This window comes from Triturus cristatus, chromosome 2_2, assembly GCF_964204655.1.
Source record: "Triturus cristatus chromosome 2_2, aTriCri1.1, whole genome shotgun sequence".
Classification (NCBI taxonomy): Eukaryota; Metazoa; Chordata; class Amphibia; order Caudata; family Salamandridae; genus Triturus; species Triturus cristatus.
In genome coordinates, this window is record NC_140582.1 from 545,794,249 (window position 1) to 545,810,545 (window position 16,297).

The window sequence follows — 16,297 nt, forward strand, 5'->3', positions numbered from 1 at the left end:
CGCTATAAACAGACGGTGTATGATCAGGGATGAACACACAGCAGCTACTTCCAATAATTTTACAGGCTCCTCCTCGATCAGCTAGCATTACATCCAATACCATACGATTCTGTAATGCAACAATCCTAGTAATTTGTAATTCTTCCGTAAGATTCCCAAGAGCAGCAGCAGTTTGATTAGTCACAGCTTCTACCACTCTCGTTAATCTTCGGATCTTCCTACTATTCAAAGCGGCTCCAACAAAAAAGAACAATCCTAAGTTAAAATCAATATACTGTTGCAAGCTGGTATCTGTTTGATCCACCTCATCAATTGATAGAGTACGTTTATATCTATTTACAGTCACATTATTCAACAGTTTTAAATCCTTATGATATGACGCGGGTGCTAAGAATACAGGAGGTAATAGGAATGATACATAGCATACCCCAGACCACCCAGCCGGCAAACGGTAATAACCTTTATTTCCACATACAAAGTAGGTATTATGGGATGCTAGGAAGGTACTGTTATTTAACCCATCGATGTTTAATACGGTTATGCAATCACTGACACCAACAGGGATAAAACCCACACTCTGGACACACAGGTCCGCTTGGGCTTGTGCTACTTGGATTACGAATTTGTCCTTCCCCACAGTGTCTCTGGTGTTCGTGAAGATATAGGGGATGGATTCATTGTCCGGTCGGTACTCTTCCCATTCCCAAATTGTCCCATTCGCTTGTGGATATCCATTCTTGTCCTGATGGCATTCTTTATTAAGTCTGAAAAGCAATCGTCCCACTGTCGGTTTCCGAGTGGCAAACAACAAAGTGTACCATGCTCTACAAGAGCCATTGTGAGAGAAAGGAAGTGGTATGAATGGCGTACCTCCTTTCTTCTGATGGGCTGGCATCATCCCACATATCCAACAGTTCGTAGCATTTGTAGCAACGTGGGTGTGATGCAGCATCTGAATGAAAGTGTTATTCAAATAGGATTGTCGATGCTTCAACTCTTGATATGGCAATGTATAAAAGTAGTGCTCCGCAGGCACTGGAGTCGTCAACACAAGCGTCTCTCGAGCAGGAGTTGCCTCCTCCACAAACCATGTGGTTATACCAACGATAGCTACTGTTAGCATGAACCCCAACGCACAAAGAATTTTCTTCTTCTCCATGTCAAAGGAAACAATACCCTGATATCTTCCTGAAACTAAAAAGGTCTGTCAGAACTCTTCCCCTTGGGCAGCGGTTGATTTCTTCACCAGCGGGCCAAGACGGGTGTCACTACACTAATGCAGGGCTGATCCCCCCCCTTGCCTCATCGGCTCTCCGTTTCACTAACCCAAGGGCCGTTCTGACAGTATGTCCCAGTACTGGAAATCTCACTTCCTTGGTCGCAGATGATATCGCCTTCCTCCAGAAGTCGTGTGGTCCGAAAAGAGCTCCTCAGTGTCGTTTGGCTCTGCAGCACGGCCTGTCTCTGCTGCTAGGATGTCTCGTTGATCGGTCAACACGGCAGACTCCACCAATCCGGGCGGTACCTTTCGACAGTGCAAGGAATGGATCCAATTCTTCCTGTTCGAGACTCGCACTGCCGTCCTCGTTGCAAGAAGGACTTGCTCAGGTCCTACCCATCTCGGCTCCAAACTGTTCGATCTGTCGAAAACCTTTATCATTACATGATCTCCAGGCCGGAGACCATGTCCTTCGCCAGTAGACCGATCAGGGAGCGCCTCTCGGACCTGTTGATGAATAGAAACCAAGTTATCCGTTAACTGTGCCAGATAATCACTCATCATCACACAAGGTACATCATACACAGCCTTAGGCCTTGGTGGACCCCAAATGTTCATTGGGCGTCCGAATACTATTTCGTATGGCGTAAGGCCGGTTCGAGAGTGTGGCACTGACCTAATTGACAATAACGCCAGTGGCAGGGCGTCTGGCCAAGTCAAAGATGTTGAAGCTTGGATTTTGGCGATCTTAAGCTTCAGCGTACCATTATACTTCTCGACTAGTCCTGCAGATTGGGGGTGGAACACGGCGTGGAACTTCTGGGTGATGCCTAGGCCCTTCAAGACATACTTTATAACATCCGCTACAAAGTGAGGGCCATTATCACTCCACAGAAGTCTACAGACGCCGTATCGGGGGAAAAACTCTTTCAGCAATAGCTTCGCTGTAGTCATTGCAGTATTGTCTTTCGCAGGGTACGCCTCAACCCATTTACTGAAGGCGCAAACCACTACTAGAACATACTTCAAATTGTTACAGCGCTCAAGCTGGATGTAATCCATCTGCAGAACCTCAAAGGGTGCAGTGGGTGTCGCAAATCCTCCTGCTGGAGTTCGAGTGCCTTTCCCTGGGTTATACTTCAGACAGATCATACAGGTCTGCACCACCCTCTTTGCCGTGCTAGCAATCTCTGGATGCTCCCAGACTTGGGTAAGCAATTTCACAATTGCGGAAGCTCCAACATGTGCTAGCCCATGTGCCATCTGGACCATAGGTTGTACAAAAGCCGTGGGTAATTTCCATCTATCCATCTGCTTATTTCTCCAGCAACCCTCGTCATCCAGTTCTCCTTCGCTAGCCCATTGTTCCCGCTCTTTGTCAGAAGCGGTCTTTTGTATTTCTCGCACTTCCTCCTTCGCATCATGCCATCTCTCCACCTGTGACTTCACTACATACATGGCAGTAGTACCGGGCTGCATCGCAGTCTCCCGTGCTACTCGATCCGCTAACGCATTCCCTTCTCCAACCTTATCAACCACTTTCCTATGGGCGCTACACTTAACAATGGCGATTTTCTTTGGGTATGTCAATGCAGTTAAAAGATTGTGGACTAACTCCCCATGCATTATCTGTACCCCATGTGACGTTAGAAACCCTCTCTCCTTCCAGAGTAGGCCGAAATCGTGCGCTACTCCGAAGGCATAGCGGCTGTCTGTGTAAACATTCACACACAATCCTGTACTGAGCTCACACGCTCGTGTTAACGCTATCAGTTCCGCTGCTTGAGCTGATTTCTGTGGTATGCGTGCTGTCTCCACTATCGTCTGTAACGTGGTAATTGCATACGCTGCTGAAGTCGTACCATCTGGTAGCTTCAGGCATGATCCATCCACCCACAACTCTCCATCTACATCTGAAAAGGGCGTATCCTGGAGATCAATACGACCCTTTGTTTGTTCCTCAGTCACAAGAATACAATCATGCGCTTTCTGTGCCTCAGGCTGGGTCTCGGGGTATGGCAACAATGTGGCCGGGTTTAATGTCACGCACCTTTTTAACGTAATATGAGGAGCTAAAAGCGGCAACTCATATCCCGTTAAACGGGCACTGGTCAAATGCTGCGTCTTTGTTTGATTAAGCAGGGCATCAACAGCGTGGGGAACTAACACCAACAGTTTATGGGATAACACAATTCCTTCACTCTGCCGTATTGACACAGCTGTCGCCGCAACCGAGCGAAAACACCCTGGCAATGCTCGGGCGACAGGATCAAGTACAGCCGAAAAGTATGCACAAGGGCGCTGCTTATCGCCGTGCATCTGCACTAAGACTGATAATGCACATCCATCTTTCTCATGCACATACAACGAAAAGGGTTTTGCATAATCAGGGGTCCCTAACACTGGTGCTGAACAAAGGGCCTGTCTCAATTGCTGAAAAGCAGCGTCACACTCATCTGACCAGGGGATCGGGATGGGCGTGTCTTTTGTCAAGAGAGCTAGTAATGGCTTAGCTATGTGTGAAAACCCCAATATCCACTGTCTACAAAAAGAAACAAGACCCAAAAATGCACGCACATCCTTCTGCGTGGATGGCCTCGGTGTGTCCAAAATTACTTGGATACGATCTGGTGTGAGTGCACGCCCCTCCTTAGACAAAAGGTGACCCAAATAAGTCACCTTTGGTCTACAGAATTGCAATTTCTTCCTAGAGACCTTGTGATTGTGCGATGCTAAAAAGGAAAGTAAGGCTATCGTGCTTTTCTCGCACAATTCCAGGGTGTCAGCCGCCAACAGGATGTCATCGACATATTGAATGAGGGCGACCCCCTCGAGTAAAACAAAGGAATCCAACTGTCGCTTCAAAGCCTGACTATAAATACTAGGGCTTTCTGTATAGCCTTGGGGAATTCTACAAAAACGATAAGATCTATTGTTTAATGTGAACCCAAAAAGAAATCGGCTATCAGGGTGAATGGGAATAGAAAAGAAGGCATTTTTCAAATCAATCACTGAGAACATGGTCGCCGTAGGCGGGACCAAGGTAAGCAACGTCGTGATATCGGAAACCACCGGGTACTGAGGTATCACGATCTTGTTTACCTCCCTCAAATCAATTATGAACCGATAGACCTTTGCATCCGTGTCCTTTTTCAGAATAGGGAGAATCGGACTGTTACAGATATTATAGGGAACTTCTTCCACTACTCCTACTGCGATCAAATCTTGCACAATCTGTATGAGAGCTTCCTCGCCCTCCTGGGAAATACGATACTGTGGGAGGCGCGGTAGTACCGCCCCCTCCTGGACACTAATGTGGACCGGAGGAATCACCATTTGTCCGACATCTGTGTCCGAAGTCGCCCATAAAGCTCGGGGGAGGGTAGCCAACAACGCATCCTCTGAGATCGTACACATCCGCCCAGATCGGGGGTAGTTGTCATTTAAAATCACCCTCACACCCTCAGGGGAACAGCGGATTGTAGCCCTAAAGTACTTTAACATATCAAGGCCCATAATGTTATCCGGTGTGTACGGAGCAAGCAGAAACGGACAAGGCGCAGAAAAACAATCAACTTTAAATGCAAGGGGCTGTGAAAGAGGGCTTCGGGAGAGTGTACCGTCAAACCCTACCGATGTAACTATTGAGCCGGATGGGGGAGCCCCCGGAACCAAGTACCTAGACAATGCACTACGTGTCGCTCCTGTATCCACTAGGAACTGATCAGTAGAACCTAAAACCTCAGCCGATACATAAGGACCCGTCTGATCGACCGGCACCTCAACTGATTCGGACCCCCATCCTACGCATTCCTATGCATGCTGAGAATCATGATATCCCGATCGATCGATGTCCGATACATGATACTGGTGCTGGCGATCAAAAACATTTGAGCTATCTCGGTGCTGTCCAGCAGTATCGAAACGGACATTATCGTTGGAATTCCCTCTGAAGTTCGAGAAGCCCCCTCTACCTCTCGGGCCACCCGGAGTGTGCCCCTGACGCGAAGCACGCAACGCTGGGCAATCCCTGGCCCAATGGCCCAACTGCTTGCAATACGCACACTGGTTCCTATTCAAATCAGATCGGCCCGAAGGGGGACCATAAGATCCGCCCCTTCCCCTATTATTATTACCCCGGCGGGGCGGGCCATATACTTGTGCTAACATCACTTTGGTTTTGAGATCTTTCGATTTCTTCTCTTCCTGGCCCTTCGCCTCGTGCTCCTGACGCTCATAATACTGGGCGATGGTCAGAAGGGCCGTCGGTGTCGCGGAGGACCAAGAACTCTCACTCGCTTTTAACCGGGCCGCAACTGCCGGCAGCAGATTAGCCACATATTTGTCCGTGAAAAGGTGGCGGCCCGTGTCGTCAGTAAGCGACTGGCCACTAAAATCATGAAACGTCTCCTCAAAGCGCGTAAAGAAGTCCGCGACTGACTCGTCAACTTTCTGTTTACATGCAGCTAACATATTCCAGTCAATCTTTTTAGGGGGGATAATCGTCTTCAACTTAGCCACAATAGCCGCAGGGAGATCTAAAATATTCTGGGGTGGTTTCTGTGCGGGCTTCCGTTCCCTATCCTCATCCTCAAGGTCAGACCACCGGGCCTTGAAGGCAACCGCATCATCTACCTTTCGGACAGAGCGCCACGTATCCGGCGGTAGGATAAGGCCAAAGAACAGGTCTATATCCGCTAAGGTCATAATGCAAGAATTCAAGGCCCCCTCGACTTCTTCATAGAAGGCCGCTGGATTCTTGCGGGGGTCAGGCAGCGCATTCTTTAATGCCATAACATCGGCCCTATGCCATGGAGTATAAACCCAATTATACACAAAATATCCCCTAGCATCGACAGAATTAATATCCGAGCTAGTCCCTGCTCCCTTGGGAGGAACATACAAAGGCGCCGCCTCTCGCATTGGTTTAACATGCACTATGTCATCCTTATCTGACTGGGAGGCGGATGGGTGGCCCCCTGCTGCAGACGAATCCGACTGCTTCTCCTCCTCCGTTTGTTGACGTGCTTTCTCTCTAAGGGCCAGCACCTCGTCCCGCAAAGCGAACAGCCGCCGAGCCGCCTCAGAAGCCTTAGGGGGAGAAAAAACACCATTACGTAATGCTCCGGCATCCGAAGACACTTCGTCAGGCTCAAGGATACTAGAATATTTTCGGAAAGCAGCAATTACTTCTTCTGAAAAATGAGACAGAAAATACACCCTCTCTCTATCTTGCCACGACCCCCAAGTATGGAACAACTCATCCTTAGACATCTTGCCCTTAAGTGCACGGAGGGAAAGTTTCCGAAGATCAGCCATATGCTCGGTCGATAACATGGACCGTGTGTCGACCTTACCCGGAGCCGGTCCAGAATCTTGCGGCCGCGGAGCAGATGCGCCAACATAAGGGGGCGGAGAGCGATCTAGTAAATGAAAATCGTCATCAGGATTATTAAGGACAGGATAAAGTGGCTGACGAACAACATATTGACCCGAAACTTGTAGCCTACGCTCTTTCTCTTGTCTGTCCGTTTGCTCTTTGTCCTCCCGACGCTTCGCTTCCTGCGCTCGCATATGATCATTCTTTCGCTGCTCCTTATCAAACAGCGCTTTCTCACGTTTCCTTCGCTCACGCACTTCCTTCACCCATAATCGCACACACTCAAACATATCCTGACGAGCACGTCGCTTACACATACACTGTTCCACATACTCAATCTTACGTATATCAAACGATCCATACAAAGGCCATCGCAACTCAGGATCCTTCCTCGTATATTTCCTCCATAACGTGCTGTACATTATGGAAGAAAGACCATGCTTCACGTACATATCCCTATTAGGAGTCCCCTCTGGGGGAGCTGGAGCAGATTCCTCGAGGTTCAACCGGTTCCCAAAACAGCAGCACCACTTACGAAGTGCGCTAAAAGCAGGCATGCTAGGAATAATGCAAAATATGCAGTATTATCAAGAAAAATGGCACTTAATCGTTGCGCCGTTCAAAGTTTACACAGCTCCGGAGAAATTTCTCCACATTACCTGCCTATATGTGTTGCAACGCATATATTTTCACAAAGACAAATTCAAAATATGACTAGTCACCATCAATCAAACTCAAATAGCCAGACCAGGCTTCAAAACTCGGAGCAAGTACCGTACAACGGTTCTTACCAATCAAGAGTCCAGGTTCCAACTGCCAAGCTCCACAATCGCCCAAACGGCTCTCACGGCAGGACCGACAGAAGAGGTCTCAGTCGATGACCGGCGCCACCCAGACGGTCAGCTCGGAAGGGAAGGAAGAAAAACCTCGGGATGCCAAGGCTAAGACGCCGCTGGCAGTGATCACGTCCCCGGCCAAACTCCTCACCTTCGTCGCGACCAGTCCTTCGAGCATCCGAGTCGCCGATGAGCTCCACGTGACGGGCGCCAATTGATGAATACAAGCCCCAGCTAGGCCCGCAAGAGACAAGGGTTCGCTCTTCTGTAACGAAATCTATAAGGAAGTTGGCACGGAAACTGCAAAGTACAAAAACAACGTTTATTAACCCTTAAGGGTGGTCCTACAATCCACACAACACTCTTCAGTATTGCAAGGAGTAGCACACAGAACTTGCGTACATTGTCCCCTTTTATACACAACAGAGGGGCTCATAAGTGGGTGGATACAACATGAGGCCGAAGAACATTACCATTTATGGTCATTCTCGATACTGAATCAATACATGGGCGGAGCTAACACACTCCTTGGGCCCGCGAAAACACATGGTCAAGCAGAGCTAATTATAACAGATGTGGTCAAGTCTGGGCATGCGCCAGATAGACAAGAAAGCTATTTATAACTGTTACTAGGCAGATTACAAGAGCAACTAACACAGAGGTCGGACTCTCCTCGTGGTGAACACGTGGCAGCATGTCAATACAAAATGGAGTCCGGACTTCGGCCAACATAATGAGGAAAACACGATAAAAGGGAAGCATTAATGTTTTCAGTAAATGCTTAATCACATTCTGCTTTAATTTACAACACCAGGAGGGGGCCCGGATGAAGAAGAGAGGCGGCCAAGGCTGCCATGGTAAAAAGGGAAGCCCCGCGTGTAGGGAAAGTACTTGTGCTGGTCAGTGGGGTCCTCGGAGCGGAGAAAGAGCCCCGCATCCTGCTGAGCCACCACCAGAGGAGAGCAGAGTTTTCCCGCAGCAAGAGGAGCCTGCTGACAGCAGCCCGTTGAGTGGGGCTAAGGAGGGTCTTCTTTGTGTTGGTGCACACAAAGCACCTGGGCAGTCCTGCTTGGCTGGGCGGTCTCGCGAGAGAGAGCAGGCCGCCCCACGATCAGGGCACAGTGCCGGTGCGCATTCCATGAGCGGCCCCACCTGATAGAGGGCCGCTCCAACGATGGGGGCCAATTTAATTTAAAAGCTCAGTAGAGCCCCGAGGTCACAGATGTACCAGGGCCCCTTCAGTTTGTTTATCCCAGCTGCCCCGCTTGCAGACGGCAGCTGCACCGATGGGGTGATTATATTTAGAGAGCCTGGTGGGGGGCCCGAGGGCACAGTCGTGCTAGGGCCCGTTTTGCCTTGTCCCCAGCTGTGTCGCACCAGCACGGGCAGCTGCAACGTTTCTGCCTATTTGTTCAGGAGGCACAGTGGTGCCTTCACTTGATTTACAGCTGCCCAACAAGTAGTAGGCAGCTGCCACATTTAGGCCATCGTTCCTTTGGGGGCATTGTGAGAGATAGGGGTGAGATGCACTCCTCTGTCCCAGCGCAATGGCGCACTTTGGACTCCGCTGCATTGGCAGCAGCCCTGACATTTTGGACACAGGGCATTTGAGCCCCTTTGAGAAGGCCAGTTGGCCAGGGGGGGTCAGTGATTTATGTGATGTTATGAAATGTGATTCCCTACTGTGATTCATGCCTCTAAATACGTTTGGGGATGAGATTATGTGGGTAATGTGATTAAAAAGAGAGAGGAAAAAAGGAAAAAGGTATTTAAATATGTACATTTCATCAGTATAATTTTTTTCTTTTATGGTTCAATAATTTACAACAAGCTACAATTGCAAAAATTTGAGGCAACTGCCCACTTATTGCAGGATGACTAGATCGGGATAGTTCAAAAAGGTAACCCAGATGTCGCCCGCTTCCCCCCCTAATACAGTCAAGCCTTTCAATTTTGCAAGAGATGCATGTCTCTTAAAGTCTTTGGATATGATGTAATATACTGAAGAAGCAGGCACCAAAACAAAGGGTGTCCATACTCTGGATCTTGTGAGAAATGTTTACCGGTTAAAATTGTTAAACAGATTATTTATACGCCCCATCAATCTTGGCCAAAGAGATTTCTAGAAGGTGGGAGAAAAGCCATCAGGTTACAACACTGTGTGAAGTTTCAAAATCTTTATTGCATTAATAACCTCTTCTTCAGAGGGCAAGCATTCCAATAATTTCCTTTACATCCCTGTTAGTGTGTTGAGTCTTGCCGTCTTGAGATTCTGAGAATTCCTGTCCATCGATTATATCCATTAATGTAGCTTTTGATAGTAGTGCGACAATGTTTTCTACTTGGCCTATTACTGTCAATTTTTATATACCCCTAAATGGCACTATGTAGGACTCTGCCTTTTTCTTTCTGAGATTGGCTGATAACACTTACCAAGCTTTATTTCTCCCCTTTGAAGAATTTGAATGCACTTTTTGACAAAGAGTGTTCTGCTTTGTTAAGTTTTAGAAGGCGTGATTGGCCACCAGTTCCTAAAACACCACACCTTCTGATGCATATTTTTATGTTAGTGTTTCTATTTGTGTAGTTTATCTTGGAAGTCCTGTAAGGTTTTATCCTTATTTTCTTCAATCTGAACAACTCTGTGATGCATATGCCCTTAATATCCGACTTAAAAGAGATCCATAAAGTGGGTAATGAATATTTTTAAAATGGGGGGACTCTGTAATTAGGGAGCATGCATTTATTTAAAGTAAGGAGTCTTAAGCAGGCCTTCATGGAACCATCAACTTGCATCCCATTTATCAGAGAGAACAGGACTTTGCAGCATGTGTCAATAGGGTCAAAACTCGATTGGTTACTGAAAGGAAATGCCCTATTTGCGCAGTCACCCCCTGTCCCCCACTTTTTGCTAGATGGTGTTGCTGGTGTATGGACTTTGAAAAGTGGGGCACTGCCGTCTAACACCCAGTGTATGTGCTCTGAATCAAACATGTAGAATTGGCTAATCTTGTGCCAACATTATTAACTGACCTAGAAGTCTCTAGTATATGGTAGGCAGTGTATCCATGGCCTGTAAGTTAAATGTCACTACTGGGCAGCATCATCTATTGTGCCACCACTAATGCAAAAGCGCAATCATGTCTTTAGGCCTGTCCCTGCAGCCTGAGTGTGCAGTTTTAAAACAGCAAATTCGACATGGCAAAATAAACCTTTTGCCAAGCCTAAGCCTTCTTTTTTAATACTGATAAGTCACACATAAGATGTGCTCTAAATGCCCATAGAGCATGGTGCATGTTGTTTAAAACATAGGGCAGGTGTCCTTAAGTTTACATGTTCTGGCAGTAAAAAGTCTCCAAAGTCATTTATCACTGTGGCACATCTGGCTCTTTCATAGAAAAACTTTATAAAACCTTAAATCTGGTGCTGATCTTAAAAGGGTACTTTATTGAGAACACCCAAAGAAGACAAAGGAGGGATTGCACCTGCTGTTGAACCTGTGGCGAGAGACCCCAAGGGCTCAACGTGCTCCCACATATATTCCCAGGACAGAGAAATAGATTTCAAAAGTCAGTTGACCTCATGTTAAGCAACACGGCCATAAAAGCTTCATAAGTTGCAAGAAACCCACTTTCCTGTAGAGGCCAGCTTACCAGTTCCAAATGCACCTGCCCTGGACTCTGCTGGTAGCTTCCCATGAAGTAAGTCCTGACCCTGAAATGGTGTCGCCAAGGTCCTGGGGCCCTTGGATGCGTGCCAGATCATACTCCTCCTGCCTAAGCCTAAAAAGTGTGACTTAGACATTTTTTCAAGGATTTTTGCCACAAGACCCAGAGGCTACCACTGGACTGCCACCGAACCACAGCTGTCGAAGTCAAACTGCCAGTCAGATTCAAATTGCTGGTTTGCCCCGCAGAAAGGATACTGATGTCCTAAAATGTTCTGAGTCCGAACATAGAGGACTTCATTGAGACCAATGCCAAGCAGCACCCCACTGATGGCGACACCATCCTGGACCTGACATTGGACTTTGTGTGCTTGGAGTTTCCCGGTCTTTGGCCTTGAACCTCCTGCAAATCAGCTGCTTGACTGCGGTTACCTCCTCTTCAAATCCAGCTGCCACCGACTCACCAATGGCCTTGTCGATGAGAATTTTCTCCATGAAAAGAAGACAGAAGGTCAATTTTCACTGGACAGAACCTGATCCCATATCCGACTGGCGCTCAATCACAATCAGCCTCAACTTTTGACTTTGACCCAGTCTAGGCAGACCAGATGAATGCAGGTGTCACTTTTTTTGTTTTTTGGTGGTAAAAGCTAAAACTTTTTAAAATCATATGTCTAGTTCCATAGATCTTGTTCATTAAAATGTTCTCAATTTTGATAAATTGGAGAGGATTTGTTATTGTGTTGTGTGTTCAACTTTTTAACTGTTTTTGGTACTGATAAGTGCTTTACACATTACTTCTCAGCTAAGCCTGTGTGCTCTGTGCTAGACCTACCAAGGGTTTAGCTCAGGATTAAATATTTTAACTGGACCTAGTAAGGAATAGTGCTGTTAGAATTTAAAGACATTTACTACCCACTACAACTAACAATCTACCATTGCACATTTACTTACTATTTGGTCAATGTGAATCATGTTGTACCCAGCACACAATTTGTGGGAAATAGGGTGATGCATGTACCCAATTTCTCTAGACCTCTAGAGTGCTTTGCCCTGCATACTTACACTTGACCTAGTTAAAATAGCCATCTAAATCCTTCTTTCACCGTCAAGTTTCAGCCCTGATCTATCTTGAATTCCACCCATTACCAGGTTCCAGTTGCCCTACACCACCAAGGGGTGAGTAGCTTTAACTGAGAGTTTTTGGACTGTCTGTTATAACTCCTTGCCATTGAGTCACAGCGAAGACCAAAGTCATTGCTATCACTCTCCCTCACAGGTAAGTGAGAGACCCTCTCTATCTACAATGGGCTCCTCCAACAAAAAGCCCATACTAGAACGTGATCTAAGTAATATACTGGGGGTAAAAAAATACTCTCCCTTTGGATTTAGCTGAGGTGAAATACTGTAGGAGGATGAGTGAGTTCATAACCTCCACATATCCCTGAGGCATGAATGAACCTCTTGGAGGAAGCTTTCTTCGGGTCTGAAGGGTCCAAATTAACTGACTGGAACTATTTAACCATAACACATTTAACACAATGCATCTCATAGCTTTACTCATTGGTTTAAGCTTTAAGATGATCTTTTGAGATTGAAAGCCCCATATTTGACTTCACTGCTTCAACACTACAGTGAGACTCCTTTTTGGATGCTTCTTCGTGTCAGCTACCGTAAGGGTGCCTATCCCCCAACCATTAACTCTGCCTTTATATCTTACCTTCAATGGAAAATGTCCTGGGGCTCCACCCAACCTTACCTCTTACATTGAAATTCCCTTCTGAGGAATGTGTGATCTAGGAGTCATTGTCTCATCTCCTTATACCTCCACACGAGCCGCGGCTTGTGCAGATAAGAGCGGTGGGGCCGGGTGGAGGAGGGATTTCAAGGGACAATGACGAGGGAAAATGAAATAAATAATTAATTTTCCCTCGTTGGCGTTCATCGAAATCATCCCCCCCGCCCGGCCCCACTGCTGTACCGCTCTTACCTGCACGGGCCACGGCTGCTCGACACCTCTATCCACCCCATCCTCTCCCTTGTTTAGATTTGTTTGTTTTCCCCACTGACCCCAAAAAAAGGTTAACAACCTTTTCCACCAATGACTCTCCTGATCATTCACTGACTTGCATCCTGGATCCAGGTGACCAAAACCAAATTTCCCTTGTCTAAGGGCACTGTTCCTGATCTGATCGGTGATTACCTTAACTCCCTTGGAAAAGTCTGCTGTTTTTTCTATCATTTTATTCCTTATTTAATAGGCTTTCCTCCATCTTTCTTTCTATGGCCTTGAGCATTGTGCTCCTGGGTCAACTTCTGAATAACATTGTTCATTTTAGGCAGTGATTTCATCAGGTAATGCTCGCCATGACATTTAAAATTAGGTGGCAGGGTGGCCCCACATATATTCAGTGGTCTCGGAAATATCCTATGACTTGGTGGAAAAACATCGGGAAGGTCCAGAAGGAATGCCTTTCAAAAGTAAAGTTTGGTGTTCATTTTGCTAATTCCATTGCCCTATCTATTTGATAGGAGAAATGAGCCATTGTCAATATGTCTGTTGGGTAGAATTTTGGGAGGTGGAGGATGCAGTACCCTGAATCTAGCAAGATATATTCTGAGACAGGGCTGGACTGGGTATCGAAACAGCCCTGGCAATTTTGTCAGACGGTGCATAATGAGCAAGCCTGACAAATATAAGGGGAATTTTGGGGGGTGAAAGTGTGAAGCACTGGCTGGCCCCGGGAGGCTGGAAATGAAAGTGACTGGATTATGTTGGCTTGCTGCTTTTGTTACTAGGGGCCGATATTGCAGCACTGCTGCACAACTGGTCCCCACCCTTCTAGCCTTCCTTGGGAAACGCCCGATGTGTGTTCCGGCCAGTCCGGACCCTGTTCTGAGTAGTTTGACTGGAGCAGCACTTTGAATAGTCTCTGCACAAAATTGATCAATGTTATCTCTATCTGTACTCTGAGGTTCTCCTTGGTTTGCACGTTATTATGCAGTAAGCAATTTGTGAAATCTTCTATGTATCTCCGTAGGATTACACTGTGTTCTCACAGAGCTATGCCTCAAAAATTCTTGCTCCTCTGCTCTCCCATCTCATTCCTCTCCCAGCAATATCAGCCTTTCGCCTTGCTTGTTCAGATCCTTCTGTTTTAGTTTGTCCGTAGGGCAGTGAAGTCATCTGGGGCAAGATTTTCCAAGTATTTCATGATGAAAAGGGCACTTGATTCAGGAGCTTCTGCTAGGAGGACGTACGGTAGTACATTCTTTTCATTTTTTATTTCCTTTTTAGTGTCTGTTCTTTTGGGATGTCACTTTCAGGTGTAGTTTCTTCATGGACTGGTCTTTCATCTGCTGGCAGATCCCAAAGTGAGGGGGCATGCAGTATCTCCTGTGTCTACACTTGTCTATCCTTAACTAATTTATCATTGAATGTTGTTGTGCTGTTTGCCCAGAGTATGTTCTTTTAATATAGAATGCCCCACGTTTCACCCCATCAAAAGAGAAACCCTAAGAGGGCTTTTTCCCTTCCGTGTTCCCTGTATCGCCTCCATACTATCTGCAGAGATCTTGGTTTGAGATCGAGTGACAGCGGCAACACTGCACCTACCTATTCAGCCAAGTCTGCCGCACAAATCTTCTTGGCAGGATTTGTTTCACTTTTATGGGTGGACTGTATGTTGTACGTGGAACAAAGGTAGGTAGACATTGTGTTTGTAATCTGTCCAGATAAAGCAAAGCATGAGATTAAGGACCACATTTATTGTTTTTTCACACAATGCTGCACAGCAAGCATACTTTTTTTTTTTGCAGAGTTTTTATATAGCGCGACCTTGACCTAAATCCAATCAGGTATCAGAGCGCTTTATATAGCACCAGTTACGTTACATGAGGACACCCATTCACTTTTATGTTAGGCACGGGGAGATTAAGTGATTTGCCCAGAATCACAGGATGTAGGCCACAAGATATGGAGGGGATACAAAATAGTTATACTGTTCATGAACAAACCACATCAACAACCCAAAATTAAACTGAGTTTTGGGAACTTTTATGAAAACATAATATGATACTTTGCTCCAGCTTATATCCAAAATGATATAGAACAATGTTGGGCTCAACGGCTGCAATAGGTGTAAATTTTATAAACCAATGAAATTTACGGAAACGTTTTAAGGACCACTAAGGTTGACCTGGTCGGGAAGATAGGTTTAATAATGGTTGCAGCAAAAAACCTCAAAAGTCATGACATTTAAAAGTTTTTTTACTATTTTATTTTTGTGCCCATCCCCACATTAATAAAAATTACCTTTCAGTAACTCAGTATGAATTAGGTTTTCATTGTTTTTAGTGCAGAAGCATAAAATATGCGGATGAGGAGGATGACTTTGGTTTTGTCTTATTATTGCTACATTAAAAAAATATATTCATGGGCAGATCCTCTGCCCCTTTAATTCTAATTAAAGCCACTGAATTACCTGGATGTTAAGCACTGCATGAGCTTGCAGAGAAGGAAATCCCTGGTCACTTGCCGTGACTACCAATCTGTATTCTCGATGTCCACTGTATGAAAGCACCACTGCAGTTCGTATCTCCCCACTGTTCACATCAATCTTGAAATGACCTAAAGAGCCTTTTATAGAAGACAAAAAAACCATATTAGCATGATAGCTAAAGGAACCAATTTGTAAAGTCTGGATTTTCAATACTACAAGCTAAAATAAAAACAAACACTATTTGATGTGATACCATGGATCAAATCCCTAGTCTCATCTAAAAATAGATTGTCCATTTTGAACTAAAATCTAACTACAGTTGCGAAATTCAAATTAAATGTAAAGCCTCCCATCCCATGAACAACTCAGATGTTCCACCCAATTCACAGTTCACGCAAAAGCAAGCAACTCCAACTTCCTGTTCTTTGGCTTCACAACTCAGCTCTCCACTTACTACAAATCACACATGCGCAGCTGGCAGGCTTCATGCTGTTTATTATGTGACGATAGCAAATATCACCTACCCCATTATATAGCACCTTGAATTATTGATATTCAAGACTATCATTATCTTACACTAAGATCTTCACATTAGTACTACTAACAGGCTCCTGCCACTCAGGAAGCCAATAGAGAAACACTTGGTTCCCTGGACCAGATAAGTCCAGTCTCATTCGAGGGCATTGTGCCCCT

General features: G+C 45.9%; 1 protein-coding gene across 1 annotated transcript in view; it reads right to left on the reverse strand.

Moving 5' to 3' along the window:
- Positions 1-16,297, reverse strand: part of DCHS2 (dachsous cadherin-related 2) — a 1,150,696-nt gene that overhangs the window by 397,313 nt on the left and 737,086 nt on the right. The window contains exon 11 of the mRNA XM_085641695.1: positions 15,587-15,732. Within this exon, the coding sequence (XP_085497821.1) occupies positions 15,587-15,732 (146 nt within the window). The remainder of the gene's footprint in view (positions 1-15,586; positions 15,733-16,297) is intronic.